We start from the raw sequence: 15792 nt of genomic DNA, 5'->3' as shown, positions 1-15792 counted from the left end.
ATTCTTTATTTCTTTAAGAAAGTACAACATCCTAAATCTGAAAAACATTTCTGCAGAATTCTAACGTTTCAAGAGGTAATAAGCATTACCTTCTCAGAGTTGAGGAGGAGATGTCCATTCGCTCTCACAGCTACAGGCCATTTATCACTTGACAGGTAAATGTTTAAAGATAGAAAATAAAATTTAAAGATTATGGTTTAGCCTTAAAAACTTGAGGTAAATGCTAAGAGTCATAAACATTTCTTAAGGCAAATGTGCAGGGATATTTATTGAGTCCTGTTTATAACAGGAAACAAATGAAAACAAGTATCCATTAGTAAAAGGACTGGTTTATAAATTATGGTGCAGTCATACAATGAAATACTATGAACTATCTTAAAAATACAGGTCGGGCTATATAGAGAGATATAAAAAGATCTTTGTTGTTTAGTCACTAAGCTGTGTCTGACTCTTTTGCAACCCCATGGACTGCAGCCCGTCAGGGTCCTCTGTCCATGGGATTTCCCAGGCAGGAATACTGAAGTGGGTTGCTATTTTCTTCTCCAGGGGCTCTTCCCGACCCAGGGATTGAACCCACATCTCCTGCATTGCAGGTGGATTCTTTCCCACTGTGCCACCAGGGATAGATCATCTTCCACGAAAAGTTGCAGTGAAAATTACATGAGTTACTAAAAGTGATTATAACAGTGGTAACATAAGCACCTGAAGCTATCACTTATCTATAATTTTAACACCCTCATATATGTCCAAAACTTGATGCAATGGGATAAATATTCAACCATGTTACTAACAAATACTTTTAAGACACCTGATTTCTCCAAAAACACATTTAAACCAACAAAGAAAACTAACTGAATGACAAGAACCACATCAGATTTATTTTATTCCTCTTCTTCAAAATCTTTCTTTTATTCTTGAGAAAGAAAATGTAATCTCATTCTAAATGCAATCTCACCCTAAATACAAGAAGTTCCATGAGACTGCTTCAGTTCTGCAAAATAAAATTTGAATAGTGGGAGGGGTTTGTTTCTCCAGCTACTTGAAGACAGGAGAGAAAGACACAGGGACATGTCTGGGTCAAAAGGGAAGATGACAGAAGGAATACTCTTGAGCACATGGTATTAAAAATGCATCTCTGATCCAGATTCTAGTCAGAACATCATGACTTAATACTGGAAACTTGGGGCTCTCAGCTCTAAAGGGATGTTTCCTTCCCATTCTAATGACCTAGGCTCTGTTTGAAATTGCCTGTTATTTCAGCATCTTAACAGGTCAAATGAGTCATGTAATAGGTCAAGCATATTTGATTGACCATCGAAGTATCTGAAATGTGAAATGCTTTGGCAGCCCAAAGCAGGTACGAGAATTTCTGGAAATAATAGGAGAAGGTGTACTTTCTCCTTCCGTACATTTAATGTAAGAGAAAGAATGTATTGGCAAATCTAACCTTACCCTCTACAATAACATCAGTATATCTGAAGCCACAAGGAACCCTTGTCAATAATCAATACGTTTAGTTTACATCTTTTTTAGCACTCACCATTCTTCTGGCCACATAGCCACATGATTATAAAGGAAATATGAAAGATGATTTGGAATAAGATCCTTGCCAGAGGCTCGAAGATCCACAGGATACCAGAACTCAAATTCCTGCTTTAACTGATCTAATTTTTCCTTTGGGATCTGAGTCTTAGGAAATGGAGCTTCCTTAAAGAAAATATAATCCCAAACCTCCTTGGTCATTTGCTGTGGTCTGTATTAAAATAAAAGTAACGAATAAACAACAACAGAACATATATAGTTTCTTTGGAAAAAAACAGCATTCTAATCCAACCATGAAGTAGAAATCTATTTTTTTTTTAAGTATTTATTCTATTTATTCATTTATTTGGCTGTGCTGAGTCTTAGCTGTAGCATGGGGGATTGTCATTGCATCATGCCAGATCTTTCATTTCAGTACACAGACTCTTTAGTTGTGGCACACAGGCTCAGTAGTTGCACAACTCGGCCTTAGTTGCTCCTCAGCATGTAGGATCTTAGTTCCCCGACTAGGGATTAAACCTGCATCCCGTGCATTTCAAGGTAGATTCTTAACTCCTGGACCACCACTGAAGTCCCAGAAATCATTTTCTCAGTGTTCTACAGTAACAAATGAGAACAAGAGACTCCCATAAGGATAAAGAGTGAGTAACAGAGGGGTTATTTATTACTTTTTCTCAATTCAACAGCAAAACCATCATAACAAAATTCCACTAAATGAATTCTTATAAAAACTAATTATTAGAAAGTATTTTCAGGGACTTCTCTGCTGGTCCAGGGGTTAAGAATCTGCCTTCCAATGCAGGGGACATGGATTCAATCCCTGGTTGGGGAACTAAGATCCCACTTGCTTATTTGCTAAGGGGCAAATAAGCCCACATTCTGCAACTATAGAACCCATGCGCTCTGAAGCCTGCACACCACAATTAGAGAGGAAGCTTGAGCACTGAAAAGTCCTTGCACTGCATCTAAAGATCCGGAATGCCACAACAAAGATATTGCCTCAACTAAGATCAAATGCATCCAAAAATAAATTAATTTTTAAAAAAAAAAAAGGCATTTTCAAAACATAAATCAAAAGATTATATCTCATGCTAACAAATCACCTTTCTTCCTCTATCCATTTACCAACCTGATGCCCAACGGAGACTCTGCTTGCCCACGCAAGTTACCTCCCTGCAGCAGGTGTGCAACTGTGTAAAAGGCCATGTAAATAGTAGAGTCAGAGAGCGATTCAATCAGCCACTGCTCATCCCACGGCAAACGAGTACCTACAAGTAAAAGGAAGAAAATTCGCGTAAGATGAATCTAAGAGACACTTCATTCCCAGAATTCACGTTTTCAAAAGCAGGTCTCTAGCACTGACAAAGCTACTTCTGTAGGTTCTTAAATTTACTTGAATAATATAAACTGATAAATTTTTTTTTTAATGGTGAAGCACTAGAAATTTTCTATTAAAAATAACTGCACCATAAAACTATATGGGTTAGATACTTCTACCATCAGATGAATAGGAGCGGGGACCAGATCCTAGTTACTCTCACCCACTAACCAAAAACCTCTCACTTCCAGCTCAGGAAAACAATGGAAGAGAAGGGAAAATGGCAAAGGGTTAACCTGCTATGTAACCGGAAAAGTCATTCACATGGAAACCTGAAGTTTGCTTACCTAAGCCGTAAGTTCTTGAGCAAGCGTGTTCCTGCAGCCAATCTAAGGTTGCTTCAAAATTCCTCCTAGTCTCCTCACAGTACCTGGACAGAGCAGAATATAAAGTGTTTCTCCTCTTCAGCTTCACTGTCTTCCCCGTTTCTCATCTCCTTCCCCTTCCCCTTGGAGAAGGGAATGGCAACCCACTCTAGTATTCTTGCCTGAAGAATTCCATGGAAGGAGCCTAGCAGGCTACAGTCCAGACTCACAGAGTTGGACATGACTGAGCAACTAACACTCCCCCTTCCCCAGCACCTTCTCCCATCTTACGTTTCCAGGTTCTTTAAGCATTGGGATGTCTGTTTTTTCCAGTTCTCTTCTCCATAATCCAAGTACCTGGGAGTGAACAAATTGATTTAAAAAAAAAAAAAGTCAAGGATAAGCAAAGTGACGGGAAAAAATTTCTGCTTGCTATCTATAAAAGAAACTAACCACTGGTCACACAGGGCCACAACGCATTCATCTGAAGACCTGGACATAACTTGTTTCTCTGGTTCCATGTAAATATATGCATCTCCCTAGATGAAAGTAAATAAAAATATGTCAGATACTATGTCAAAGCAATCTCTATTCCTCAAGGATAAGAAAAGAAGTAACTTAAAAAAAAAAATGCTCTACCACCAATAACTAAATTGCAAGTTTTCACTATGTCCTCCCTCTTCCCAGAATAGAAGTTATTTGCCTTTCTTTCTGTATACCACTTGTTTCTGAAAAGGCCTGCATCTTTATTAATTAGGTGGATCACCTTCCCTAGGTACAGCTTATTCCTTTGCAGAGTAAAAAATGTTTAACAGCTTCTACTACTATGGTTTGAAGGCTATGGCAGCCTTCTATTTTTGTTGTAAGAAAAACATAAAAATTGGAAACTAAATGCATGGAACTGCCTTTAAAAAAACACATGCATGAAAACTAGATATGGAAAATAATATTACTAAAGATTTATAGTATCGTGAAAAATTCCCACTAGAAAACTGACCATAAATTTTATTTTTTTTAATATTAAAACAATTATCTCTTAAGGTGTTACAATCCCAAGCTTATTAGGATAGTTTTTTAAAATAAGATTCAGCATTGTTATTCATAAAATGATTCGCTGCTCTGTGTACTTAATGCAAGTTCTTCATACTGAAACAGGCAGGACTTTGGTTTAACAATGCTAAATTAAAAACAGACACTCAATTAACTCTGCTCCTTCTCGAAATTGGAACAAATGACAACAAAGAGGTTTTCTTTTTAATGATATGAAGTTATAAAGACAAGAATGGGAGAGAAATAACATCAACCAAATTTTGGAAACTAAAAAGCAGAATGACTGACAATTGTATTAGTGGACCAAAGGAAGCTAGCTGAATCCTAAGCCCACAGGAGAGAAAGCTGAATTCTTGTGGCTCAGTTGGTGAAGAATCTGCCTGCAATGCAGGGGCCTGGGTTCAATCCTGGGTTGGGAAGAACCCCCGGAGAAGGGAAAGGCTACCCACTCCTATATTCTGGCCTGGAGAATTCCACGGACTGGATAGTCCATAGGGTTGCAAAGAGTCAGACACGACTGAGCTACTTTCACTTCACTTCACCTGCATTACAGAACCTCCAAAAGACTCAAGATTTGTGGCACAAGACAGTTCTGGAAAAGGAGGTAACATGAGGCTGGGAAGAGGAAGACCAACTGAAGTCTTTTAAAGAAGTTAGAACCAGATACCCTAACCCCACACTACGGAAACCGGCAGCTGCCTCTCCCTGTGCTTGCAGAGCAATGAGGGTTTACGCTCCGGAGAGGACAACAGTTTCCCAACTGGAGGACAAAGTTGAGGGAATTGGTTTCATAGTGAAAAGAGGGGGGTTAAGAGAAAGTCAGCACATGGGTACTGATATCCACTCTAGCAATCTTCCTTCATGTTAGCTCCCAGAATGTTCACTTAGCTTAGACCCTTTAAGCCAGAAACTGAAGAATCTTCTGAGGGGAACCTAACAAACCACAAAGCCCTCATTAACAACAAGGCTAACATCAGGGCTTCCCTCTGGCCCAAATGGACCTTCCAGATCTCTCCCAGTGACAAGTCCTACCTATATCCAAAAAGGTTCCAATCATCTTTTTGCATGCACTCTTAAAAATCAATAGCCTTCCTCAGACCAGTAAGAAATTAAAATTTCATATTCATGAAATAAGAATTGCAGCATCCTATCACGAAAGATCAGAGAACAAACATAAGTCCTTAAACTGGCTCTGAGTTGATAAATGCTTAAGCTGAGTAAGAGGTATACAGGAATTCATTACACTACTCTACTTTTTTATGTTTGAAATTTTCTACACAAAGAAAAAAATCTAGTGATTTTTTAGGAATATTTATTTATACATACATGCACAAGCACGTGGAGCTGATATAAAAAACACACAGTAAACAAATGCACAAAAACTCATAGGAAGAAAAAGTTGAGGGACTCCCCCAGAAGGAAAAGCAAAAGAACTTCCAGAGTCTAATAGAGCCAATATCTGAATAGTAAGAATTCTGAAAACAAAAATAAAGAATAAGAAGGGATAAAACAATTAAAGAAAAAGTTAATTTTCCCAGAATTGAAGAACGTAAGTTTCCAGACTGAAGGAGCCGATCCTACACCCAGAAGAATGAATGAAAACTAATCTACACCAAATAAATCATCATGAAATTTCAAAAGAGAGGATTCTATACACTTGGGGAGGGAGGAGAGACATAGATCATGCCATACCAGTTTTGGCCTTCTTAACAGCATCACCAAACCAGAACACCATGGGTAATGGCCTTCAAATTTTTAAGGGAAAATTATTTCTAAACCAGAATCCTACATCCAAGCATTCAAGTATGAGGACAGAATAAAGATATTTCAGATATAGATATTTCAAAATTTACCTTCCAAGTACCCTTTTCCAGGAACATTTCTAGAGGCAAAGCTTCAGTAAAACAAGAAAGTAAATAAGAAAGAAGCAGCCATGGGATCAAGGAGATTCAACTCAAGAAAAACAAAGGAAATCCTAAGTAACAGTGGAGGAATATCCCAGATAACATTTGTGCACGCCTACAGTAAGCAACCAGTCCAGATGACTACAACAGGCTGGAAGGCTCTGAGAGAACTTTCTCTAAGATGTAAACAATAGCACACTGATATGTTTGAAAGTATAGAAAAGAAAAATAAATAGTTGGACAGAGTTTGGGGATGAAGTGTCTATAATTATATTTAAAAGTAAAAAAGGTAGAGAAAGAAAAAAAAGACAGTTATTAACTCCAAGGAAAATCAAAAGCTGAGGAAGAGAAAAATTCTCATTGTACACTACATTATGGATCAGCCATGTCTCAACACACTGACTACCTCTCTAACCTAAGTTATAATATACCTATACGAGGAAGATGTGGGGTGAAGAAGTATATACAAATGTGAGGTTAGAGGGGAAGACACAGGTTGGAGAAGAGTTAAATCGTGATCTTTCATAGCAGGAAATCAATGGCTAATGCCTAAAACTGAAAAAATTTCAAATTACACTTCAAGCATTTAGATTAGAGATCTGTAAGAGAGGTGGAGATACTAAAATAAATAATAAAACAGATGAAAGTAAGCCTGTCCAAGTAATAGAAATTTAAGAGGATGTGGATGAATGGAGAGGAAACTGCTGCCTTTTTTTTAACAAGTCTTACAGCCCACAGTCTCTCTGTATTACAGGGATACGTAACTATCAAAAACAAAAATTCAATTTCAAAGTTCAGCAGCTAAGTAACTCAACAACAAAAAAAAATTAAACAAAAGTGAAGAGGGGCAAAAGGATGAAAGCAAGAAGTAAAGCACTACAGAAAGAATTGTTAACTACCACTACTGCAAATGGTCACTGCCAGAAAGCATCATTAAAGTTCACTGTATGTAATCTACACATGCCAACTTTAGACCATTACCTTCATCAACATTACAGGTGGGATGTTCAGGTTAAATGAATTGCTATTATTAAACAGGTCTTCAATTTTATATGTAAATAAAATTATATCTTTAATACAGCTCCAGGTTCTACTACCGAAAATTGCTAATTAACATTGTAAAGTTTATGAACCAAAAGCGCTTCTAAAACAGCCTTCAGGGGATAGTCTATTACATACAGTGTCAATCATCTTGTTTCTAATAGTCTTCTTCACGTCTTGGACCTTCTGTCCTTTAAATCCATCCACCAACATTACCTAAAAGGATAAGAAGTGTAAAAACACATACAATTAAAATTTGCTTTGGGTCCCCCCTTAAACTTTCTCCTACCTAAACTTACCTCCACAAACAACCAAGATATTTTTAGTGTGAAATTGATCACATTTATAACCATACATCTTTATTTTGGCACAGCTGGGACAATTAATACTTATAACACACTTGTTTTTCTTTTAGTGTAATCAGGATATGTATTATGAACATGATTAGAAAGAAAAGTTCACTTCCTTCCTTCCCACTTCTTAGGTTTCCATGTGGAGAGAACTCCTCTGCCCTAACTCACATCACTCCTGAAGGCTCTGGGGGAAGGAACGGAACCAGTGCAGCTCAGCCCCAATTAGGTTTCTCTTTTCAACTCCATCTGTTGCCAGCAAGGATTCTCCTTTGCCTGGCCATGTGATAAACCTGGCTCCGAGAGGAAGGCCTACGGTTTCTCAACTCTGCCTTTTATGTAATGGGGAGATTTAATTCTCAGGCAAAGTATCGCCTTGCCCATTGCTGTCACAGAGCTAAGACACCATTCCCTTCAGACTGATACTGACCTCCATCTATCTGATTCCTGTTGACTCTTTCAAATAGGTTTTATATTTTTGAGATTTTGGGGGTTTTTTGGCCATACCTCACAGCTTGTAGGATTTTAGTTCCCAATCCAGGGATCAAACTTGGGCCTTCAGCAATGAGAATGCAGAGTACTAACCACAGGATCACCAGGGAATTCCCAATACTTTCTACCTTAAGTGGAAAGACATGTTTTCTATTTTCACCTCCAATCCTCTAATGTGCCAAAATGCTCCACATCTATCTAATTCATCATTATGAAATTATAGATTATTGATCATGGCACAGGGGTTAACAGCACAAATCTTAGAGCCAAGTTGCCTAGTTTGAGTTCCAGCTCTGCTTTGACCTGGCTATCTGGCTGATACTGGGTAAATTACTTAGTGTCTTAGTACCTCAATTTCCTTATCTGTTAAATGGGAATAAGTGGCTACTTTGCAAGGTCATTTTGAGATATAAATAAGTGAATATGTAAGTGCTATATTAGTGTTGGCTTTTAGTGTCATCTAAAACATGGATGAGTTGAGTTTTAAAGAAAACATATAAACAATATTTGGTCATACAGAGAAATAGAAAGCAAAAGTAAAAAACATTCTCATTTACAGCCTTAAAAATCTTCATTTCAACCTCAAGTTACTAACAACTTGACTGGGTTTTTACTTTCACTAGCCTCACGTTCTTTCCATGGAAATGTAAGCCACATTAACATATGTACAGTAAGAAGAAAAGAGAGGTTCAAAAATGGTGCTAAGATGTCATGTAGTAGTTGTATTAACAAGTAAATTAATGAACTGAATGAAACTGCTTATTTAAAATTTCATCTCATTAAGAGAACAAGGGGACCGGGTATTATCCATGCAATAAACCTTTGGCGTGTATTGCATAAGACGACGAACTAACCTTAAAAATGTTCTTGAGAAATTCACTCAGAGATTAGGGGCACAAAAATGGAACTTCTGTAATACTGTTGGACCAAAATAGATTTAAAAAAAGAAATTTGGAAAGAGAAGAACATAATCTTATAATCAGTTCAGTTCAGTTGCTCAGTCATGTCTGACTCTTTGCAACCCCATGGACTGCAGCACGCCAGGCTTCCCTGTCCATTACCAATTCCTGGAGTTTACTCAAATTCATGTCCATCAAGTCGGTGATGCTATCCAACCATCTCATCCTCTGTCATCCCCTTCTCCTCCTGCCTTCAATCTTTCCCAGCACTGGGGTCTTTTCTAACAAGTCAGTGCTTTGCATCAGGTGGCCAAAGTACTGGAGTTCACCTTCAGCATCAGTCCTTACAATGAATATTCAGGACTGATTTCCTTTAGGATGGATTGGTTGGATCTCCTTGCAGTCCAAGGGACTCTCAAGAGTCTTCTCCAACACCACAGTTCAAAAGCATCAATTCTTTGGCGTTCAGTTTTCTTTATAGTCCAACTCTCACATCCATACATGACTACCAGAAAAACTATAGCTTTGACTAGATGGACCTTTGTTGGCAAAGTAATGTCTCTGCTTTTTAATATGCTGTCTAGGTTGGTCACAACTTTTCTTCCAAGGAGCAAGCATCTTTTAATTTCATGGCTGCAGTTAACATCTGCAGTGATTTTGCAGCCCAAGAAAATAAAGTCTGTCACTGTTTCCATTGTTTCCCCATCTATTTGCCATGAAATGATGGGACCTGATGCCATGATCTCAGTTTTCTGAATGCTGAGTTTTAAACCAACTTTTTCACTCTCCTCTTTCACTTTCATCAAGAGGCTCTTTAGTACCTCTTCGCTTTCTCCATAAGGGTGGTGTCATCTTCATATCTGAGGTTATTGATACTTCTCCTGACAATCTTGATTCTAGCCTGTGTTCCATTCAGCCTGGCATTTTACATGATGTTCTCTGAATATAAGTTAAATAAGCAGAGTGACAGTATGCCACCTTGACGTATTCTTTTCCCAATCTGGAACCAGTCCATTGTTCCATGTCTAGTTCTAACTGTTGCTTCTTGACCTGCATACAGATTTCTCAGGAGGCAGGTCAGGTGGTCTGGTATTCCCATCTCTGGAAGAATTTTCCAGTTTGTGGTGATCCACAGTCAAAGGCTTTGGCATAGTCAATAAAGCAGAAATACATGTTTTTCTGGAAGTTTCTTGCTTTTTCAGTGATCCAAGGAATGTTGGCAATTTGATCTCTGGTTCCTCTGCCTTTTCTAAATCCAGACTGAACGTGTGGAAACTCTCAGTTCATACACTACTGAAGCCTCGCTTGGAGAATTTTGAGCATTACTTTGCTAGTGTGTGAGATGAGTACAATTATGCAGTAGTTTGAACATTCTTTGACATTGCCTTTCTTTAGGACTGGAATGAAAACTAACCTTTTCCAGTCCTGTGGCCAATGCTGAGTTTTCCAAATTTGCTGGCATATTGAGTGCAGCACTTTCACAGGATCATCTTTTCGGATTTGAAACAGCTCAACTGGAATTCCATCACCTCCACTAGCTTTGTTCATATCTTATAGTAATCCCTCTCAAATCAGGACACAGCTGAAATTATATTAAATTTTTCTATATTTTTTTCTAAATCACTAAGAAGGAAATCAAAGATCACGGAGTACGTAAATCAAACAAAAATGATAACAAAAATATTACTTACACCATCATAAAAACCTCTTAGGTACAATTTCTCCTTTGCTTCTGCAAGTTTTTCTCGGTCATTCTGGCTCTGAATTTTCAACTCATCACATATAGTTACAGCAGAAAGCTTTCCAAAATCTGGGATTTCAATGACTGGCACCTGCAAAAAAGAGAAATGTGAAACTATTCACACTGAATGAACATAAAAACAGCCTTATGGGCATAGTCCTTTGCCTCCACTGTCCAATGAAGTCATATGAGATTTTATATATCATTAGGTCAGCTCCACACATTAGGAAAAACATCCAGATGTGAATCTATCTTCGTACTGTCCATAGGAACCACCCAAATTCTCTGCACCAACCCCCACAGCGTCCTTTCCTCGCTACACATATAGCTTCCACAGCTCTCAAGCCCTCACTGGGCATATAATTTACTGAATAATGTTCAAAACTGGCAAAATGATGCATGCATGTATGCTAAATCATTTTAGTCATGTCAAACACTCTGCAACCCTATGGACTGTAGCCTGCCAGGCTTCTCTCTCCATGAGATTCTTCAGGCAAGAATACTGAAGTAGGTTGCCATTTCCTATTCCAGGGGATCTTCCAGACCCAGGGATTGAACCCTAGTCTCTTATGTATCCTGCATTGGCAAGCAGATTCTTTACCACTAGCGACACCTGGGAAGCCAGCGAAATGATGTAAACAACTAAATTTATGGATGGTCTTTTTTCTGATTTATATTAAGTCTTCTGGAGTCTCCATGAAAATTATTAACTAGTAATTTACATTTCTAAAGACACTAACATGAAAACATAAACATTCATGAGTAACATGGCAAAATTTTATCTTTAGAAGCCTGGAAATTTGCCACATTAGAAAATAAGTTACTACAGAATTGGTGATACTAAAAGGCAAACTATTTGTTTGTTCTTGAACTGCAGGTGCCAAGAGCTAAGAAAATGCCTACTGTTGAAGTTTTTTGTTTGCTCTTATCCATCACAGCAGATATCAAATTAAAGTAAGTAAACTCTTAAACTCCCTCTTATTTTCATTCTCTGTGAGTTGGTGATCGACAGGGAGGCCTGGCGTGCTGCTGTCCATGGGGTCACAAAGAATCGGACACGACTAACAGACTGAACTGAACTGAACCAATTGTTTAATTGTTACAAGCGTTAGCTCTTTTCTTCCTCTAATAAAAAGATGGACATTAATATTCCGAATCATCTAGGTACTCACAGGTTCAAATGGCAAGACCATGTCATCTCTAATTCCGTACTTCACTCGTAAAGCCTACAAAAACAAAAAGGAAGTTAACACTAATGATCAATATTTTTCTGGTATTATCATCAAGAGAAGTACCCTCTAAAATTTTCTTAAAGTATTTTTCTTCTTCTCTCCATAAAGACCAATTTTTTAATTTTATAGAAAAAAAATCTCAAGAAGGGATGTATGACTTTTAAAAACTAAACAGTTTAAGTTAGACTGAATAGCTTAAATGATGAAACTATACAGTCAAAAGCAAAAGTTCACACAGACACACACATATCACTTAAAATGAAGTTCACATTCCAGTTGCAATGAAAATGCAAGTATCAGAAAACTTGTTTTTACAAAACTTTCTCTTGTTAGCAATCAGGTTGCTCTTCAGCAGGTGAATGAATAAACATACATCCAGACAACAGAATATTATTCAGTGCTAAAAAGAAACAAGCTATCATGCTATGAAAAGACATGAGAAACCAAAATGCTTATTATTAACTGAAAGAAAGTCTAAGAAAGCTACATACCATATGAATCCAACTATTACATGACTTTCGGGAAAGGTAAAACTATGGTGACAATTAAAAAGATCAGTGGTTGCCAGGAGTGGGAGGGAAGAGAGATGAACAAGAGCACAGAGGATTTTTAAGGCAGCGAAAATACTCTGTATATCATAATGATGGACACACGTCATTAAATGTTTGCATAAACCCACAGAATGTACAACACCAAGAATGAACCCTAAGGTAAACTATGGACTCTGGGCAGTTATGACGTCAATGTAGGTTCACCTTTGATAAAAATGTACCACTCCAGTGAGTGACACTAACAATGGGGGAGGCTATGCAGGTGTTGAAGCAGGGGGTATTACATGGGAATCTCTGTGCCTTCCTCTCTATTTTTATTATGAACCTAAAACTGCCCTAAAAAAAAAAGTCTTAAAAAAGATACTACGGGGACTTCCCTGGCTGTCCAGCGGTTAGGACATCACGCCTCCACAGCAGAGGGCGCAGGTTCAATCCCTAGTTGGGGAACTAAGATCCCGCATGCCTCGTGAGACAGCCAAAAAAAAAAACAAGGTTCTATGAAATATTATTTTTAAACTTCAAGTCACAGGAAAACATATAAATATCAAGAAACAGGTTAAAGATAGCATTAAAAAAGATATCTGCATAGTTTTTCAGCCTAATCCAATAGTTCAGTGGTGCCTAACAAATGCGATGAGAAAGAGGAAATGTGAACATGAAACAGAGAAACTTACCTGCTTTTTCTTCAAGTCTCTGAGGGCAGCAAAATCATCAGGAGAGTCAGAAGGAACACTTGTGACCACACCAGTGCCTTGTAAAGGAAAATGTGGAATTAACTAATAACAACCAGAATGTGTCCACCAAAGAATTTCTACAAAGAAGTAAACTCTTTACCTTTATCCTCCTTGATGGTGAGCATTGGGAGAACATAGATCACCTTGTAAGATGTTAAAGGTGCAGAAAGTGATGCACCAAGAATATCCTATGTAAGAAAAAGATCAGTATAAAGAGGAAGTAACTTATCCTAATCATTAAATTTTAAAACTATGTTTATATTTTAAGCCATGAGAAGCTAGTAATCAGCAAAATTCATTCTTTTTTACCTACTAGTCTAGAAATAACTGAAAATAATTATAAAGCCCAAATCTTGTAATGTTGTGAGGAAATTAGTACACTAACATATTGCTTCTAACTTTGCACTCCTTGAGGAAAACAATATAGGAATCCACAGCAAGAGTCACAAAAATGTTCACACAGCTTGGACCCAGCAATCCAATTCTAGGAATTTACCTCAAAAGATTCTTTGAGAATCTGCCCAATGCTGTGTTAACTACATTAGCAAAACCTGGAAACAACTAAGACTTTAAATGATTTTTTTTAATCACTTAATTAAATATGAGACATCAACAAGATAGAATATTATGTCTCTGTGTTTCTATTTTAAACAATAATTAAAAAGACAGTTAAGAAGACATATCTAGTTTCTCTTTAAAATAAAAAAAAAAGAAGATGCTACAGAAATGCACTTTTCAATTCCATATAGTTTCCTTTACCCATATATATAAGTTGCTTATAGAATCTGGAGCCATACTGATAAAGGCTAAATATCATTAACAGTTTAAAGCTATTTTTAAAATTATACCACCCATTTCCCTCATACCAGAATCTGCTCAAATTAACAAGGAAAGAAGTTGCATGTAAGAGCAAGAAAAAAAAAATTTTGTCATTAATACTGTTCCCCAAAACCTCTCAGATGGAACTCTAACTTTAGGAACTAATGAGATGTGGCAGGACTGCTTATAACAGATGAAGCAATTCAAATATCCATTATACAGTCATTAAATAATTTGTGGCACAGCCAAACAGTGGAATACTATGTAACAGTAAAAAATAAGAACAAAGGGAATTCCTTGGCAGTCCAGTGGTTAGGACTCTACTTTCACTGCCAAGGGCCCAGGTTCAACCCCTGGTGAGGGAATTAAGATCCTAAAAGCCACATGGCGCAGCCAAAAAAAAGAAAGAATGAGAACAAGGAGATGTTTATTACCAAGAAATAGCTGAGTAAAAAAGAAAGTAAAACACCGAACAATGTGATGAAATACACTGCCATTTGTGTGTAAAAAAAGAGGGCTAAAGAATATATATGTACATATTTGCTCGTATATACATGAAATACTTCTGGAAGGATTCACAAGACACTGGTTTCACTGACTGCTTATGGAAGAGAGAACTGAGTGATTGGGAGTATTTTGTGTACCTTTTCTTTTTTTTTTTGGCTGCACAGCCTGCAGAATCTCAGTTCCCCAACCAGGGATGGAACATGTGCCCTCGGCAGTGAAATCACAGAGTCCTAACCACTGGGCAACCAAGGAATCCCTTCTTTTTGTCTTTTAAATTTTGAGTCTTATGAATATTTAGTAATCTAGTCAAAAAATAAATTTACAAAATAAGAAATAAAAGTCCAATTCAAAAGGAGAATTGAGATGGTATTCTACTCATCTTTTTCTTTTAAAAGATTTTTTATTAAGATACCGAAGATCAGCACTTAACCAAAGGGAATAAAACACCCTAGTAAATAAGTAAAATAAACCTAAGTAAAATAAACTCTAAGGATACTACACGTGCTCATGCACAGCCATATCCGACTCTGTGCGACCTCACGGACTGTGGCCCACCAGGCTCCTCTGTGCATGGTATTCTCCAGGCAAGAATACTAGAGTGGGTTGCCATCTCTTCCTTTAGGGAATCTTCCCCACCCAAGGATCCAGCCCAAGTCTCCTGGGTCTCCTGCATTGTAGGCAGATTCTTTACTGGCTGAGCCATCGGGGATTTAGTTAAGATCAAGACTTCCTTTCCAGAAAAAAAGCAGCTGCTACTGCATACCAGGAACACGGGTAATCATATTAAAAAAGTAGTATCGGGACTTTCCTGGTAGTCCAGTGTTAAGAATTCACCTGCCAATACAGCAGAGACAGGTTCAATCCCTTATCAGGGAAGATCCCACATGCCATGGAGCAACTAAGCCCATGTGCCACATCTACTGAAGCCCATGTGTCTAGAGCCTGTGCTCTGCCACAAGAGAAGCCACCGCAGGCAGCAGTCCGAGCACCGCAACTAGAGAGTAGCCCCTGCTCACTGCAGCTAGAGAATGCCCACGCACAGCAAAAACGACCCATTTTTCAAAAGGAGTAATATAATGTCTACTGCAGCTATATACTAAATCTCTTGAGGAGAACTGTATTTTTCAATCAGATAATTACTGAGCAGAAACATAAGATTCAAAAATGCTATTTTAGGGAATTCCCTGACAATCCAGTGGTTAGGACTCCATGCTTCCTCCGCCAGGGGCCTGGGGCTTAATCCCTGG

General features: G+C 37.8%; 1 protein-coding gene across 2 annotated transcripts in view; it reads right to left on the bottom strand.

Annotated features, from left to right (window-relative positions):
- LARS (leucyl-tRNA synthetase) overlaps positions 1 to 15792 on the bottom strand; it is a 65542-nt gene that overhangs the window by 27310 nt on the left and 22440 nt on the right. For both annotated transcript variants that reach the window (XM_005683099.2, XM_018050196.1), the window contains exons 11-21: positions 13320 to 13407; positions 13160 to 13236; positions 11875 to 11928; positions 10653 to 10793; positions 7359 to 7436; positions 3679 to 3764; positions 3517 to 3582; positions 3208 to 3290; positions 2672 to 2810; positions 1541 to 1753; positions 90 to 147 (exon numbers count right to left, since the gene is read on the bottom strand). In XM_005683099.2, the coding sequence (XP_005683156.1) occupies positions 90 to 147; positions 1541 to 1753; positions 2672 to 2810; positions 3208 to 3290; positions 3517 to 3582; positions 3679 to 3764; positions 7359 to 7436; positions 10653 to 10793; positions 11875 to 11928; positions 13160 to 13236; positions 13320 to 13407 (1083 nt within the window). The remainder of the gene's footprint in view (positions 1 to 89; positions 148 to 1540; positions 1754 to 2671; positions 2811 to 3207; positions 3291 to 3516; positions 3583 to 3678; positions 3765 to 7358; positions 7437 to 10652; positions 10794 to 11874; positions 11929 to 13159; positions 13237 to 13319; positions 13408 to 15792) is intronic.

Source organism: Capra hircus, chromosome 7 (genome assembly GCF_001704415.2).
Source record: "Capra hircus breed San Clemente chromosome 7, ASM170441v1, whole genome shotgun sequence".
NCBI lineage: Eukaryota > Metazoa > Chordata > Mammalia > Artiodactyla > Bovidae > Capra > Capra hircus.
The sequence above is the reverse complement of the archived record's forward strand: the minus strand, read 5'-3'. Positions and strand labels throughout refer to the sequence as shown.